The sequence below is a fragment of the Plectropomus leopardus genome, chromosome 21 (assembly GCF_008729295.1).
Source record: "Plectropomus leopardus isolate mb chromosome 21, YSFRI_Pleo_2.0, whole genome shotgun sequence".
NCBI classification, from domain to species: Eukaryota; Metazoa; Chordata; class Actinopteri; order Perciformes; family Serranidae; genus Plectropomus; species Plectropomus leopardus.
Window position 1 is genome coordinate 3822520 of NC_056483.1, and position 17964 is coordinate 3840483.

Genomic DNA, 17964 nt, shown 5'->3' on the forward strand with positions numbered 1-17964 from the left:
AAAATCTACAAGATGGATTGCCAACGATTAGTTCACACCGCCGTCATCAGGTCAAATTTTCAATTTGTCCAAAAGAGTGCAGAAATTAGTATTTTTTTGCATTCTTGGTTGCCTCGTAGGATCAAATGCAACCCATCTTCTTTGTCTTCCTTGATGTTCCCACTTTACGACCTCAAAGCACGTGAACACAGCAAAGTTGGAAGAACGACTTCCCAACTCAGAAAATACAACCTTCCAGCATCACATGAATGCAGCATTAATCTTGTTTCCTTGTCATTTTTAAAGAAAACATCATCTTGCTGGTGAAGTTGGCAGCTGTATCAGCTAACAAAGACACCCCAAATAAGGCGACAGGACGCAAAACTAAAGTTTTTAAGGTGACATATTAAAAGGGGATTATTTCACAGTGGAGACATCATTTTCTGCCTGTGGGTGTGAGGGGACTGACAGTAACTGGAGCGTGACATAATACATGAACTAATTTAAAAAAAAAAAAAAAATTATTTTGGCAAAATTAAATACCCTGAAAACTCTGACAAAAGCAAATTAAAACTTTGTGTTTACTGTGATAGAAGATGTGGCCTGGAGAGTCTTTCAGAGTCAGTTTTCACATTAGAAAATAAGCCCTGATATTTCCAGCTGTAATATCCTTGTATTATGTGCATATGTAATGGGTATTACGTGGGAGTCAGGGGCGCCTTTGTGCACCGAGTCACTTTGATCCTCCAAATCCAACTGTTTCATGAAGGAACGCCGCATTTACAGAGCACACACATGCCATCCAGCCCACGACCAGCCCCCATTACAGCAGATATCCATCATCACATCACATGTCCACGCAGACAAACACACGCAGAGCAGCTGTGGCTAAGTTTAGCCTCCATCAGGTCACGGTGGAGAGAGAGAGACACTGCTGGTGTTTTTAACAACCGTACGAGAGGATCTGACTTTGTGTGGGAAAGATTAAAAACACTCGGCAGTTTCAAAAGGCGTGAGTCTTGTTTTCCTTTTTGCCGGTAGCCTGTGTGCTGAATTTTCGACTAACATTTCCATAAAACGAATGCATAGGCACTGGTGGGAGAAGTAATCAAACCCTTTACTTCCGTGAAAGTATGAATACCACACTTTTAAAATAAAGCCTGAAAAGTAAAAGTACTAATTGTATTTAAGGTTATACTAATTTTAACCCTTTGAAACCTAAGCTTGATTTCTTTCAAAATTGCTGGGAGAAGTTGATGAGCAACTTAACACGATAAAAAAAAAATAAATAAATGACATGAAAATGACCAGAAATAAGCCAAAGTATGAAAAAAACCCCACAATTGCTTGAAATGAGAAAAAAGGTAAATAAATAAAAATATTTAAAAATAGAAAATGAATGAGAAAAAGTGCAAATAAACACCCACATATATATTTCTGAAATGTTTCTGGACGTTCTCCCCTATGTTAAAAATGAATTATTTGAGATAATTTTATCTCTCTCCTCAACTAATTTTCATTTTTCTCATCTTGTTTCCTGATTTCTTGCAAATTTAGGAAAGCACAAGAAAGCTGATGTCAACCCAGGTTTCAAAGGGTTAACTATTTTATATCCTGTTGGGTAGTTTAATTTACAGCAATCCATCATGGTCTATACGTCGTCATATGTTTGTCCTTCGAAGCACATATCTCTAAAAAGTCAACTTCTAATGGTGTCAGAAAATAAGCCCTATTTTCAACTTTGTAACGATGCATTTTCCAGCCAACTGAAGAGGGGTTTGGAGGAGTTTATTCATCTTAAAGGTCCAGTATGTGAGATGTAGGGGGATTCAGTGTCATCTAGTGGTGAGAATTGGGGATTGCAACCAGCTAAAACTTCTTTGGGATAGGATTCCTCAAGTGTTGAGCATTCAGGAGGTTTTTTATTTGGGAGCTCAATTATCCACAGAGTTCACTAACTCTACAAAACAAAGGGGCCAGGTGAATTATCTGGAGACACATGGTTTTCACTGGACAGGAAGGAAATTAACTGTAAAATGAAAAGTAACTAAAGACACATGCAATGCAGTAAAAAGTGTATTATTCACCTCCAAAATGTAGTCAAAGTAGAAGTAAAAAGTTGCATAAAATGGAGCAAAGTAACTCAAATATGTACTTTAGTACAGTGTTTGAGCAAATGCACAGTTAGATTTCACCACTGCACATACACACAAACACACACTCATCTCTGAGTGTCAGCCAGCATCCCTCAGAGATCAAAACTCATGATAAAATCTGCGATGCAGAGAACGCCGTACGAAGTTGTAAATGTGCAGTAAAGCCATTCTGTGTGCATCCTGATGCATGTATCATCAGACAGAAGTATGTATCATGTATCATCAGACAGAAGTATGTATCATGTATCATCAGACAGAAGTAACCGCACAACTGTAAAAGTTGGAAAACTTGTAGCCTGTTATTGAAAACAAATCATCACTTAAACAACAACCACTCAACCCGTCACCATTTTTATCTCTGCGTAAAAATAATAGCATGACATCAACCTGATTTTAAGGCAGTGCAGGTCACAAAGAGGTTAAATGCCTCCCAGAAGGGCACGGCTCACTCTAATACCAAATGCTCTGTGCTACTTTTGACACTTGCAAAAATCTTTTGACAGCTTGGCAGAACTTCCTCGGGTTTTGATACCTCCACTGAGCCGTGTCTGTGTTTCTATTCCTGTCCCTCAATGGCGATGAGGGGCGCAGATAGGTGCCGTGGCAACCGTGCCCTGGAATCTCGGTCCTGCAGACTGTGGCAGCTGTATTTACCGATGAGTTCATCCGCCGGGATAGACACTAACACCCTGCCAGGCTCCCTCTGTGTGTGTGTGTGTGTGTGTGTGTGTGTGTTTATCCATGCATCTGCTCGCCTGCCCGGTTGCTGTGTATGTTGGATGCATGTATTCGGGTGATACTCCCTCCCGGACGCAGAGAAAAGGGCAGTGGACGGACACAAAGCCAACAGTGCTGGGACATCACAGAAAGAGACAGGAGGCTTTGGGAAGTTTGAGCGCCAAAAGGGGGGCGGCGTGCGTGTCGGTGCCAGTTGATAGCCTTCCTATCATGGTGTCACATGAAGACGGAGCGGGACAAAAACACAGATGGAGAGACCTCGGCTGAGGACATGCACTTGACTCTTCTGCTCTCAACTTTGCTGTCTGCTCCCATCATTTCCTTCTCTTTGCTCTCACCAACCTATTATCCTGTTCTCCCGCTAACGTCAGATTCTCTTTCTGTCAAACGTTCTTTAGTGCTTTTTTGATAATCATCGCTGCTTTTTCTTCCTGCTTCAGCTTCTTCCTACCTCCCTGACGAAGCCTTTTCTCTTCAACTAATCCTCTTTTTTGACTTTCTCTCCAATATCTCCTCATCTTTTGGATGGATAGCTACTCCCTTCTCTACAGTTCCTCCCACAGAACCGGGCTCCTCTCCGGCTTCCAGCGGCTGCGCTCCCAGAGCAACATGTGTGATGTCGTCCTCGAGGCCGGCGGTGTATCCTTCCCTTGTCATCGCGCCCTTTTGGCCAGCTCAAGCGAGTATTTTTGGGCTCTGTTTGGAGAGACTACCGCCGAGAGATTAGCGGGCCGCATCAGCCTCCCGGCGCTAACACCTGAGGGTTTAGACGCCATCCTAGACTTCCTGTACTCCGGCTGGCTCAGTGTGTCGCCGTTAACACTTCCTGTCGTCCTTGAGGCTGCCAGGTACTTGCAGGTGGAGACGGCTGTTTCGATATGCGAGCGCTTCATGATTGACGGTTTAAGTGCGGAGAACTGCTGTTGCTATGCTAACCTGGCCGAGCACCATGTCCTCTCTGATGCACTTGAGGCTGCCAATCAAACCGTCTCTATGGAGATGGGGACATTGCTGCAGGAAAGCAGGGACGACCTCATAAAGCTGAATATCCAATCACTGACGGCGGTGCTGGACGCTGACGAGATACCGGGCGTCAAAGAGGTGGAGCTCATAAAGCTGGCTCTGGATTGGCTGGATGCGAACGGGCCCCTCCCCCTGCTGAAGTCAAATCTCCTGCTGAGTCGTTTGCGCTTCGGATTGGTTGCTACCTCTGAGCTCAACAATCTAAGCCACGCCCATAGAGCCATGGCCACACCTCTCATCAGAAGCCAGCTGACTCGAGCGCTGGAGTACCACCGCCTGGGTCCAGCTCAGCCAATCAGACAGAGCAAACAGACGACACTCAGAGCGTCGCCAAATCGGGTGCTGCTTGTTGGTGGAGGATCAAGTGCTGATTCGCCGGAACCACAGATGGTGGCGTTTGATCCCAGAGGCAGGAAGTTTTCAACTCTAACTTCCAGCATCCCGCTGCGGCTGAGAAACCACTGCGTGTGCTCGGTGGGAGGTTTCCTCTTCGTGATTGGAGGAGATGAAGTGAAAGAAGGAGACGAGGATGGGAAGAAGTCCATCACTGTGGCAACATCCAATCAGGTGTGGCGCTACGACCCTCGCTTTGACCACTGGGAGGCGGTGGAGTCCATGCTGGAGAGGCGGGCGCGGTTCACCTGCTGCATAGTGGAGGACGCTATTTATGCCATCGGGGGACGACACACGCAACCAGACACCAACACGCACACGCCTGTAGCTTCTGTTGAATTCTACAACATGACCACAGGAGCATGGAGGCGAGGAGCAAACATGCCACGCCCCCTTTACGGCCACGCTTCTGCCATTCTTAATAACAACATCTACGTGTCAGGTGGCAACCAGAGTGGCAGTAACCATGGTGATGACCACAGAGAGGGCAGCAGAGAGTTCCTGTTCTGGGACCTCAAAAGCCGAGTCTGGGAGAAGCGAGCGCCCATGTCCATCGCCAGGTTCAGCCACCGGCTGGCGACCGCACACGGACACATCTACGCCCTGTTGGGAATGTACGAGCCTTTCTGCGACATCGAACGATACGATCCGCAGTCAGACCACTGGACCCGCCTCCGACCGCTCCTCACAGGCTCCTTCAACTACGGGATGGTGTCGACGCCATCGGGGAATCTGCTGGTGTTTGGAGGGAGGAGGTGGAGCGATGGACGGGAGGTGATAGTGAAGAGCGTGTTGGAGTACGACACAAAGAAAGATCAATGGAGAGAGATCTGCCAGCTGCCCAGACCTCTCACTGGGACTGAGTGCACGCTGCTGCCTCTGCCAGACTAATGAGCACATGAAAGTGAAATAATTTCATTCATCGATCAAAAAAAGTCTCAAAATGCTGAGAACAGAACAAAGGTTCAAATGGTGACGTGGCAATATCATAAATTCGAAGCTCAATTTTTATGCGTTTGTCATATGAACAGCAGTGACGTTTAGAGATCTAAAACAACTGTTTTAGTCATGAAATCACTGTTTCTAGTCCCATCTCAGTAGAGGAGAACAGATGTGCATTATTCCAGAATATTTAGGCAAATATTTCAAGTAAGAGTTTTTGAATCCAGGGCCTACTCTATTACTACTTGACTGTTTGACATTTTGGGAAAAAGTATTATTCTTTCTCACTTAATTAGATGAGAAAATTGAAACCACTCTTAAGATTCTCACAATCACCAATATTTTCTTATTTGGTATTTGTTCTTAGGTCTATGAACACAAGAGGACTTTTGTGATGCATTTTGGGCTGACGCTATTACTAGTCCGGTACTCCATCTTCTAGACTTTCATTTGGGCATTATTGACTTTTCTTCTTCAGTTTCAGCAGTGTCATATCTTTTTATATGTACTAGCAGGTTATTTACCTTTGCTTATTAACATAAACTGGCATGTGCTTTCAACTAACAAGAACAATGGGCTTCATTTTCATAAGAATGCAATAACAATTTTAGATTATTATTTGTGAATGAGGCCCAATTTTCTCATCTAACAACTTTATTTATGCGCTTAATAAGAGACTACAAACAGAAGACAGACAGCGCTTTAAACACAAGACCTCCCATAACACCACAGACATCAGTTTTACATATCAGATTTTGTATTAATTAAATAAATCGGATGTTAATTTGTGAAGTTCGTAAGCACTTTTTCCCTTTAGATAAAGTCAATAGCAAATTCCCTGTTGGCAGTCTTTATGCTGAGCTTAGTTGACTATATTCTGGTTTTTGCTAATGGACAGAGAGGTAGGGATCTACTTATTCACCTCTTGGGAAGAATAATTTAAAAAACACATATCAAAACCACAAATAACAAGCTAAAGGGTAAATGTTGTTGTCTGTTTTGTTTGAGTTTTTTTAATTGCATGTCCCTGTCTGATCACTCACTGATCTGACAGAAAAATATGCAATTTAACTCTTTAGCTTTGTCTTTCTATCACTTAGAACAGATACAGTTATGGAGAGCTAATTACAAACATGCACCACTGAGAAGTGAAAAACATGTTTTTTTTGTCAGCGATATTCCTGTGACCGAATGTGTCAATGTTCTAAGGCGAAACATAAAACAAGAGCTAAGGAGGGAGATAAAGGGGATTTTGAGAACAATAGCGGGAGGTAAAGAGATTTAGTGGGACGAAGGTAATTCCTGAACAAATGAGTTTTCAGGAAGAGGTTGAGCCGGGCTGCGGAGGAGGCTATCACACATGAGAGGGAAAAGAGAAGAAGTCAAAACAGGAGATAAGGTGAAGAAGGTGGAGGAGGACAACTTTGAAATATAACAGCAAGGCTAAGCTGAATATTTTATGGAAGATAAAAGTTAGATGCATGTGACATTCCTGTTTATTTAGGTACTGGTGGTGAATAATTTAAGTTTTCTATAAGAAAAGCGAAGCAAGGATATCGACTGACCTTTTTTAGGTCTTGTTTTCCATCTGCACTGACAACCAAAAGGACAAAGTAGGTTAAAGCTGCAGAGCAGAAAAAGTATTAGCGGGAATCATATGCATGATTTGTGGGTAATAGCTACGTAACCTGCTGGAGTTAATTATTCATGGACTGTCGTGCTTACCTCCATTTAATCCTGAATGTGTACTGTCTGCAAAATTATTTATTTAACATGTTTTATTATGTTTCAAGGAAATACTGGATGCAAAATTGATTGGTTGCCCAATTATACCGTAGCGATTATTATAAATGAAAATACGTATGGAAAAGTTCTAAACTTAAACATAAAGGCGAAATATTTTCGATATAAATCATGGCGAGTGGATTTTTCAGTTGCTCATTACTGTCAAAACATTCAGATTTAATGCAGATTTTGTCGCAGCATTGTGCAGTTAAACATTCCTATTGGTAATTATCATGAAATAATGACTATGTAAAATAAATACTGATTTAAAAAATCACGAGCCTCTACAGAAAAATCTGAAAATAATCCATCCATAAATATATCTGTTCTATTACCATTAAGAACCAATAAAACTGAATTACAGAAGAGATGAAGTCTGTGGTGTTTGTTCACTTTATCCTCATTTAAATAATCAGTCATCTGAGCATCTTATATTAGCTTCATTATTTTTTTTTTTTTTACAACCAGCTCTTAGGACTTTTCCAAACCTGTTTTTTGTGACAGAAATGCATATTTCTTCATGACAGGTTGGGATATTTTCAGGTGTATTTGTAGTGAAAAAACTTTTTAACCATGTAACCGGGCAGTTTCAGATGAGTCTGTTGCCTCAAAAACGGGCATTTTTTCATTAACGACATGCTGGGACATATCTAGTCGTTTTTGTTGCAATAAAACTAGGTATTTTGTAATTGTATGAAAATACATTTCCAGTCATATTTGTTGAAACAAAAGAGGGTCATTTTTTTTTTTTACAAGACTTTGGGATTTTTCCAAATCTGTCTTTCTCTGATAAAACCAGGTATTTTTAATGACATGTCTGGACATTTCCAGACATGTTAACTGCAATAAAACTGGTTATTTTTCACCATTATGTCAGGATATTTCCAGCAGTATTTCTTGTGACAAAACTGGACAGTTTTTAAAGACAGTGGGACAATTCTAGCTGTGTTTTTTGTCACCAAACCAGGTATTTTCTAGTGATTTGTCAGAACATTTCCAATCAAGCTTGATGCAACAAAACCGGGTATTTTTTAATGACACATTGGGACATTTCCAGCCTGTTTGCTGCGATAAAACTGGGTATTATTTTACGACACGTTGGGACATACCCAGCTGTGTCTTCTGCGATAAAACTGAGTATTTTTTAACTATACGTTTCAGCCCTGTCTGCTGTGACATAACCATCAATTTTTTTATGACACATCATGACATTTCCAAAAAAAACCTGATATTTTAAGCCAAAACATGATAATTTCCTAACCCTAACCAAGTTTTTTTGTGCTTAAACCTAACCACACAAATTTAACGTACAAATGAAACATATCTATGTTTTTGCAGAAATGTGCAATGCCAACTTCTATTCTGGAGATTGGGTTGGGGCCCTCTCTCTTCCTCCCTTGTTGACAGCTACGGTACAACAGCTTTTACCGGAGCTCATCACATCCTGTCAGCCTCCTCTCTGTCTCACTGTCCACTGAAGCAAAAACAAACCACAAATACGCCGCCGTCCAAATGACCACACTTTATTGATCCACTCCTCTCCTTCCGACAGAACACAGAATGATAAATAAATACTGTTATTTTACCATAATTTATAGATTGAACATTAAACAATCTTTACTCAACTGTCCAAAAAAACCTGATAGAATTAGAGAACATTATCCAAGACACTTAGTTTGCACTCTATAAAGAGAGATCTACTGTATCTAGAGATTTCAAACACAAAAACAGAAAAGGAATATTGTGTTTATCTACAACAAAGACATGCTACTACAACCAACCACTGGCAGCAGCATAGAAAGAGCATTCAAACTGTGTCGTGTGATGTGTGTGTTCATTGGGGTGTGTGCATGTCTTTGTGTGCACGATTGCTTTTATAGTTTTGTGCAGTGTCTCTGAGTATTAAATCATTTGGCAGCAGCGTACAAATAACAAACTAATATATTTTTATTAGATCCATATTTCAATTCCTACGCAAATATTTCCCCCTATTCTCTAAGTGGCATGCAGGATACAGAGAGCCAAATGGTCTCTACGGAAAAAATCCACCCAGAGAAACTTTTACAACATTGTAAATGGTCTACTCATATACTTTCCCTGCTCATTACTTAAATTAAAGATTTTGATTTAGATAACTGTATTCATGGTGACTCGACTTCAGCTGTTAAAGTGGGGTTTCCAGTCAAAGCCTTCGAAAATCCAAAAATAAATCAGGTCCAGAAGCAAACAGCAAGAATCTTGTGCTTTTTTGCTTTGAATGTATTTCTTGTGTATACAATAACATGTCTGCACTGTAGAGCTGCCCTTTAAAATGAAATTATTTAGTGAAATTTTCTCATCAAGCAAACACCAGATTAAGCTTTCTAAAAAGAGACTGATTCACAGAGTTGCAAAATTTGGACAATTTTAACAGACACTTAGTTGAAAGAAGGGTTGGGTTGATTGTATTATTAGTAAATGACTCATTTTCTATGCAGTCTAAGGCCCAGAGTCTGTTTTAGCAGCGTGGGTCGGCTTTTTGTAACCGTTTTCAATGAGAGTGAAACTTTTTTTCTCGCCATTTTTGTGTTGCCAAGCACCTCACATTTTTCTGTTGTATGCAGCGCTCGTTTTTGCCGGAGCGCCCTGAATGCCTCGAGGTGAAAAACTTCAGAGAGCGAGAGTGCCTACCATCAGTGGCGTTTTTTCCCTTTATCCAATCAGATGAATAAAGAGGCGGGCTTTCTGTGGTGGTAGTGTACAGTGGTAGCATAAATGTTAAGATAACTTTCAATCACTTCCATCATCACCCTACAAGCCAAAGCTGCAAGAGATAAACAAATTATAGCCTCAATTACTTGTTCACAATTTACGAACCGTAATTAGGCTCGACGATTGACTGCGGATTGTCAAACTGTCTCTGACTCATCCTAAAAAAATGCAGATTATGAGGAACAGATCTGTCAGTTTACTTCGCAGTGAAATAGCAGTTAAGCTCTGGACAGGTGTTTTGTTGGTTGCTTACCACAATTTTTTTTAAAAATGGAGCAAACTGCAAAATGCACTTTGTCCAGTTGGCCTTGTGCTGCTGAAATAAAAGTCTAAAAGAATTGACAAACGTGATGTGCACTATTTTTGGAAAAATGCCTCATGATATACAGTCTCTAGAAGTGTATAATTTAACTTTTTCCAATGATCTAGTCTTAAAATAGTAAACAAATACTGCAATAAAATGGAAACATTTAATCGCAATGCTTAAAATAATACACATGGAATTGGCACCCATGTATCGTGACAGTATTGAATTTGGAGGTAAGCATATTTTCCCGGCCCGAGTAAATATGATGCTTCTGCATTCTTAGTAAGATGAGTCAAATAAGGTATTTTATGTCCTTTGAGACTGTTAAGTACAAAATTTCAGGATTGCATTTTTACACAGAAAAAGGACTGTAGATTTTTTTCTTCTCTTACACTAATATTACTTTTAAAATGGATCTCTTTGCAGCCATTATAGCCATTTTTTGTACTATATGAGCATAATAGTATGGTTTTAAGGCAGTTTGAAGAATGGTTAAAGTATGTCAAAGATATAACAGTATATTTAGGCAGGTATTAAGAGGTCTTGTTTAAAATTGACCTGTTTTATGGATGTGAATAAAAAAAATAATACTAATGAAGTGGCATGCATTATATCTAACATAAGATGTGCTTCAAAGGAAATATTCTGTCCTAGAAATGAATTAATGAGAGGTAGCTGATGTCAAATGTCACACTGAATTAACTGTATCAAACGATAATATTGTAAGACAAGACTCGCTGGAGGTAAAACGACACTGACAGTGAAAATGAAGTGACAGCATGACAAGAGAACTGGCATCACATCAGATTTGGTGCAAGAAAACAAAAAAAAATAGGCTCCTCATTGTAAAAACACTGTCACTAGCAGTGTTAAAAAACGGTGTTAAAAGTGTTTTCAGGGTGGATTTTTCCTTTAATGGTTCCTATCCCAGTTGTGCATGCTCCAGGTCCAGCCCAGCACAGTACGTGATTCTACCAAACCAGCACAAACAAAAGTCTCTAAAACTAGAAACTGGTTTCAAAAAGACTTGTGCTGATTGATCTCTGCTGTAACACTCACTGTACAGAAAATATCATCGTAGATATCAAGTATAAGGCTTGACAGAATACAACGTTTGTCACTCTGTGGCTATGAGACACTGTGCGGTCGGTATAAACATGGCACAACAAGCTGGATGAAGTACTGAAGGAACTACTCTGAGGTCCATGTCAGCAGGAAAAAAAACTGATGAGAGTGGTCCAAAGTATTTATAGAGCACAGAAGCTAACATGTAATACTTAAGAATCCGTTTATCGCCCGCCCCCGAGCCAGCTGGAGTGGCATAACCAATCAGCTCGTAGACTGATGTGACATGAGGGCCACTCAGGCGTCTCCTCAGAAAGCTGTCATGTTGCACTTGTACACCGCGGCTGCTGAAAGCGTGTCGGGATGTGGAGCTGTCCCTACGTCACTGATCGCGACCCTGATGCGTCAAAACATCTGTTTGACTCTCCCCAGAATCAGAAACATGTGTGTGAGCGTGTTTTACTCGTCAGACGTGGGTCTCAATGTAGGAGTGTGTGTGAGAGAGCGAGGGGGTGAGGGGCGGGCCGGGGTCTGATTCAGCGGTCGGGTCGGGCTCCTGAGAGAACAGGTCCTGATAGGCTCTTTTCCACTCCTGGAACTCTGCCGACGACAGCTGGGGATTGGCCAACAGCCTGTCAATCAGCGCTAGCTCCCCCTCCCTGTCCTATGGGGGGGATGCAGAAACACAGGAGGGGTCGGGGTGGGAGGGGGGTTCACTCTTTTTAATTTTATGATTTTAAATCACTAAGCTTTAGAACGCAGACAAACGAGAAGCAGGACACACACTTAACGGGATACACTAAGTTTTGGGGAGATTTCACTTTTATTACACTAAAACCATCCATTTGTTCTGGAGAGATTGACTCCTCCAACTACTCAAATGCTTTAATAAAGTTGTAATAAACTGTTTTCTTTTTCCATTATTGCATCACTTCATAATATATTATATATATATTAGTATTTTATAGTTTTGAGTTTTTTAAAACTTTATTGTCAATAAATATTTTGATTTTTCTTGTTTTACTGTCTCCATTTTTGTATTTTTTGCATGGTCTTCCACACACCTGTTATTGGTATTATTTCTACCTTGTATGTTATCATCTCTTATGTTTTTCTATGTGGCCATTTCTTTTTCTGAAGTTCACCTGCTTTTTCTCTCATCCACATTTTAATTTTTTATAAATTATCCCCGCAAATGAGCATTTGTATATCAGTTACTAAGCCTGTGTAATGTTGAATTTGTGAAGAAACCTGGTTTCCTTACGAAAATGGAGAAAATTAATTGATGAATTGAAGTTACTGGCGTCCACATTTAACAGCAGAAGTAAAAACATATATCTGCAAACTCTCAAACAACTCATGCAGATTAATCCAATTTTCATGTATCCTGCTCAGCCCAAAAGTGAAATTTATCAATGCTCTGTGTAAAGCCAGACTCCATTCACAAAAGCTTGAATTTTACCTCGCTGAACACTGGAGCTGCTGGTCTGCTGCTGCCTCAATCAGTTAGTTTGTGTTGTTGTGTAACTTGTGTTTTAAAGGGTTAGTTTGAATTCTCCAAAGTTACATGATAACATAAACAAACTAACTGATCGAGGCAGCTGTAGACCAGTAACTCCCATGTTCAGAGAGGTAAAATTACTATTTTTGTCAATGCAATGTCTCGCTTTGAAGAGAGCATTGATAAATTTCATTTTACGTTCAGTTTTAAGATAAAGTTTTAGTGAAAATGCATGCGTTCAGGAGGTACTGAGCAACTGGATAAATAATATACCTAGCTGTATTAGGAGTAACTGATACTTCAGTGTTACATTTTGATTTAAAGAATTGGTTCGTTTTCTTACTTTAAAAAGTTGATCACTGTCATTGAACTAAAAACAAATCAAACATTTAGCCATACAATTTATTCAGATTAATATCAGAGTTTGTCAAGACAGATTTTAAACTGTCCTTCATGATTTTTTAATATTGATGATGTCACATTTGGAGCTCAGTTATCCAGCCATAATGACAATATTAAACACAGCATATAAAAACCTCCTCTATCATTATATTTGTCAACAGAGACATTCTGAATTGTTTTGGATATAGAGAATTATAGCGCACATCTTCACTCGTCATCTCGCCTGTAGTTTCTTGTTTTTGTTCAATTTGATACATAACAGATACAAAGAAAACATGCGTGTATGTCTTGTTTCCACAGCAACCACTGCAGATAAGTAGCTGCTGCCTGAACACACAAACACAACCTGATGCCTCGTAAACTGCAGTTTAACGTCTACCAGGGTCACATGGATGACTTTAGTGCCTACTGTAAGCTCTAATTATTTAACAGAAAATCCAAATTCCCCCCAAAAAGACTTGGTGTATTCCTTTAAGAGACGTCAAACAGGGAACAAACACGTAAGCTGATCCAGCCAACCTGCACCAGCAGACACGTGCAGCCAAAGCCACAGACCCTCGCAAAAAAGCTACTGCAGCGACAAAGACCCCGGCGCCCTCGCCAACCATCCCCGCCCACGTACACGGAGGAAGCAACAAAGATACAAACTCTATAGAGACAAAAAAAGAAAAACAGCCACAGCAAAAGAGCCATTCACAGGCACGCAGCCCAGAAACACAACCGCTGCTCATACAGCATAAAGCCACAGATGGCTGCTTGACAAAGCTCTCAAACCAAACCGAGGAGACAGACTGGGACAGATGACGGCACTGAAACTAACAAGACAGAGACAGTGTGTGTGTTTATGTGTGCGTGTGCACTTCAAGGGTCAGAAAATCATGGTGTATTACAGCTAAAAATGCACATGAAAGTGTCCCTCTACAAAATAAAAGGAGTAACGTTTTATCCGTTTCACCCTGCTCTCATTTCATGTGGTTAGCTGCAATCATATGTGAATATAGACCAGAGAAAAATACACTGTGATAAAAGGTAATTCTTTCAGTTCACACTGGATAAGGTAAAAAAACAAATAGGGGATTTGGATCGAAAAAATGAAGAGATTTCAGTTTCGGAGATAAATCAGAAACTGCCAACCTCAAACTAAAGTATTAAAAAACTGAAAGGGTAAGAGAACAGCCTATGAACAAAGAGCAGGCAAAATTGCGTAATTTTCTTCTGTAAGAATTGCAAAAGAAGAGTGTGATATCAAATATGAGTTGGATATGAGTAGTATTTAAAGTTAAAATCCTTAAGATTTTCATGACATTGACTCCTGTTTAGCCATCTAATATTTTAACATTCAGTAAATAAATCACCATAGAGTAGTTTTCATTGTAAGTTCATGCGCTGGAGTCAAGCTGCCTTCATACACTGAAGAGATGATGCAGCATGTTAACCATGACATCTGTAATTTCATCTCATTGATAACAGTTTTAACAGTCTGCTGCAGATCTATCAGAGCTGCATTCAAGTCAAACTTTGCTGACTGTGAACCAGCTCTGTGTCATAACAGTGTTTGCAGTACGTTAAGTGAACTGCGGTAAACTTCCCTTGGTCTTGCCCGCATCCAGATTTCCATGTTCATCTCTCAGCTTTTTTCGCTGGCTCTGGGGCTGCTGCTCAAACTACAGATTGTACTTCCACATTTTCGTTTGCCCACCACCACGGACACAAAATGCTCAGAGGTGCATTAAAAAAGAGAGCCTCCCTCTTCGCTAAAATGTCTTTAGAAATATATTTTAGCAGATGACTGTAATATAAGAATTTGTAAACTAAAAAAAAGCTACTATATTTATTTCTGTATTGTAAAATGGAGACTTAAAAGAGATCAAAAGGTAAAATCACTGTATTTAGAAAAAGAGGTTACACTTCAGCAAAGGAATTCTTGGTGGAGTTCTTTAACCCAAAATCCAGTGAGCCTATCCCAAAATATTGAAAAGATAGCAAATTTGAAGTCTTCAAGTCAAGAAGGATAAAAACTCACATTTCACTTATTTATTAGGCTCACATCATTAGCGATAAGTAAAATGTGAGTATTTTGTCTTCCTTGACGACTTGAAGACTTGAGATGTGCTACCTTTTCATTTTTCGGAGTAAGATCCAAGGGTGCAAAACTCAGCAGTGCTGATCGAATATGACACAAGATTCTGCTACTACGCTGCCTAAAATGTTTTTAGAAATATATTTTAGCTTACCATCTAACTGTAATTTGACATCAACTGTTTCCAGCTTGCCACTATATTGTTTTCTGTGTAAAAAAACAGGCAAGCTCACATTACTTCTCCCACCAGCCGGATTATTGGTCTGGTACGGTGCAGATAGTTGAAGGTTTTCCACCATTTGAACAAAAGCAAATGCCACTGCCGTTTTTGTCTGTTTTCTCTGGTCATGTAGCACCAATTTCAAAAGTATTTGGTTTTCTATTGCAAAGACAGCCCTGCTTTAAGAAAAGGCCATGTATCCGGCTGTGAAATACTTTACATTTCAAGTTTTTAACTGGCAAATCACAGCCAGCTTTTTTCTGGGTGAAGCACACACAAAGTGTCCACAAAACAAGCTAACAGGCTTTTTCGGCATTTTTTGACAACAGATTAGTTGCCAGAAGAAACGGGCAGCCACAGTGAGTTGTTAGATGAAGAGCTGCTGAAGCTCCAGCAGATTGCAGTTGCAATTATTTTTACCCAAATTTGTTTGTTTGGCTGCACTGTAAACAGACACACCAGTTTTATGGTTTTCGTGACGAACTAGCTGCTCAACAATTGTTTGCTGCAGTTTTAAACCGCACTTGTTGATACCACAAGAAGCTGGTGGAAATCTTAAGGATTAGAACTTTTATATAAACTAATCTTTTTAGAAAAAACGTTTATTGGAAATAAGAAAATTATATTGAAAATTCTTAAAAAGGACTGTTAATGTAATTTAATTTTTACCTTTGCTTTTTTATGTGTGCATGACATCTATGTTATATGTGTTTCTGTGCGTTTCTGGGTGCACATTTATGCCCACATATTCCCTGCACGTGTGTCTTTGCGGGTGGACATACCTTCAGCGTGGAGGTCAGTATGCGGAGGCGGTGCAGCCGCTCGTTAAGCTGAGGGTCGGCGGCCCGTCGGAGGAAGGACTGCCTGCACTCTGATTGACCTTTGACGTCTGACCCGCGACCCAGTGGACACACCCCGCCCTGCTCGCACGCACGAAACAGATCGCCCAGGGATGCGCCCTCGCTGCCGCCTTCACACAGTCACAGAGAGACACACTTAATGATGATTGAAACACTCCTCCGCTCACATTGTTTGAAGCTAAAGGCTAAAGAGCTGTCAAAAATCTGATTAGATTGAGTTATATCTCAGAGCAGCCACTGGAGGACAGCACCTCAACACCTCTACTTTACAGCCTAATGACTTGTGTTATTAATGATGATAAAGTCATGCTCTCTCTCCCTCCAGCCTCAGGGATGTCCTCTCCGCTTTCTATTTCCTCTGCTTGACTGGCTAAATGAGAATGGTTATTATATTTCATTGTTTACTATTCTGGTTTGGCACTTTTCTTTCCGTGCGCTGCTGGATTCACCTTGGCAACCAGTGCACTATTGTCTCATTAGCCTCATTAGATCAGCTTATTACTGGAGTGTGTGTTACTCTACCCGATACTGATTTAAATGGAAATGCCTGAGAGCGCTTTTTATTTCTGGCACATGTGCTGACGTCTTCACCTTAAAAAAAAAAAAAATCTTTTTTTTTTTTGTCTCTTGTGGCTGTCACTCAATGTGAGACACATTTTTCCTTCTCTGCTCTCACTTGATGTCCACCCACACACAAAACGGAGCTACACTCTGTCTCTTCTCATGCGTCCACGTGTTTCACAGCACACAGATGTCCCCGACGAAACTCACCGTTGTGTGTTTGCTGTTCTTCTTTCGCAGGGGCCGCGAGGAGTGTGTGTAGGTTGCTGTCTCGTGGCAGTGTGAAGCTGCGGGGTTTCCCTCCCTGGGTTGCCATAGGAATCAGCCTCTGCATCGCCATGGGCAACGGGACATTCCTCTGTGCGGGGAGAGTGTAAACTGCTCCGGCCATCATGGTCCCGCCGCCTGGACCGGGCTCTGCAAAGACGGCGTCTTCTGTAACATAAAAATATGAAAGAATAATAATAATAATAATCCACCACTGACCGCATCACTCATTTTAAACAGAACATTAAATGCAGTCGTAAAATATATTCACAAATTAACAAATATACCAATAAGTAAAAGTAGAGCCTTAATTTAAGATAATCAATATAAATCCTAAACCCCTCCAGCTACTTTTTGTACTGACAGTCTTCTCATTACTTTACTTTTCTGTGCAGATGATACTAAGATGTAGAGTGTGTTTATTTTTGTTGATTGTTTTGTGTCATTTCCATAGTTTAACCCTTTGAAACCTGAGCAAATTGGCTTGCTTTCCTTCCTTAACATGGAAAGAGGGCACTGAGCAAAAAAAGTAGAAATGACCCAAAAATTAAAGAAAATGAGTAAATAATAATGAGTAAATAAATATATTGTATATTTACTTATTAAAAGAAAATGGAAATGGTCTGCAAAAAAGCTTTAAATAGTTAAATAATTTTGTAAAATAATTTTAATGTGTAATCATGATAATTCTGTAGTTTTTACCTTCCTTTCCTTGCTCACTGTCTATTTCCTGATGTTTTTGAAATAAAATCACACCAATCTGCTCTGGGCTCAAAGGTTTGAATACTTGGAAAAGGTGTCTGAAAACACCACAAGAAAAGAGATGTCGTCGAAAGGGTTAATTTACTATCATAGCAATTATTTGTGCATTTATTTTTTGTTAAAATGTCTGTATATTCCTGTATTCTTGGGCCTGAGGATCCCCTTCAGATGA

At 40.3% G+C, this 17964-nt stretch overlaps 2 protein-coding genes across 3 annotated transcripts in view; one reads left to right on the plus strand and one right to left on the minus strand.

Annotated features, from left to right (window-relative positions):
• Nucleotides 1–2858: 2858 nt before the first annotated feature.
• On the plus strand, nucleotides 2859–7373 carry LOC121960728 (kelch-like protein 34). Its single transcript, XM_042510570.1, has one exon. The coding sequence runs from the start codon at nucleotides 3399–3401 to the stop codon at nucleotides 5178–5180; it is 1782 nt and encodes a 593-aa protein (XP_042366504.1). The 5' UTR covers nucleotides 2859–3398; the 3' UTR covers nucleotides 5181–7373.
• Nucleotides 7374–10560: 3187 nt separating this feature from the next.
• Nucleotides 10561–17964, minus strand: part of cnksr2a (connector enhancer of kinase suppressor of Ras 2a) — a 61035-nt gene continuing 53631 nt past the window's right edge. The window contains exons 22-24 of one of the 2 annotated variants that reach the window (XM_042510816.1): nucleotides 16974–17195; nucleotides 16125–16312; nucleotides 10561–11803 (exon numbers count right to left, since the gene is read on the minus strand). In XM_042510816.1, coding sequence (XP_042366750.1) covers nucleotides 11606–11803; nucleotides 16125–16312; nucleotides 16974–17195 — 608 coding nt within the window. In that variant the 3' untranslated portion in view covers nucleotides 10561–11605. Of the gene's footprint in view, nucleotides 11804–16124; nucleotides 16313–16973; nucleotides 17199–17964 lie in introns of both variants that reach the window. The other variant, XM_042510815.1, reaches the window with a different exon arrangement.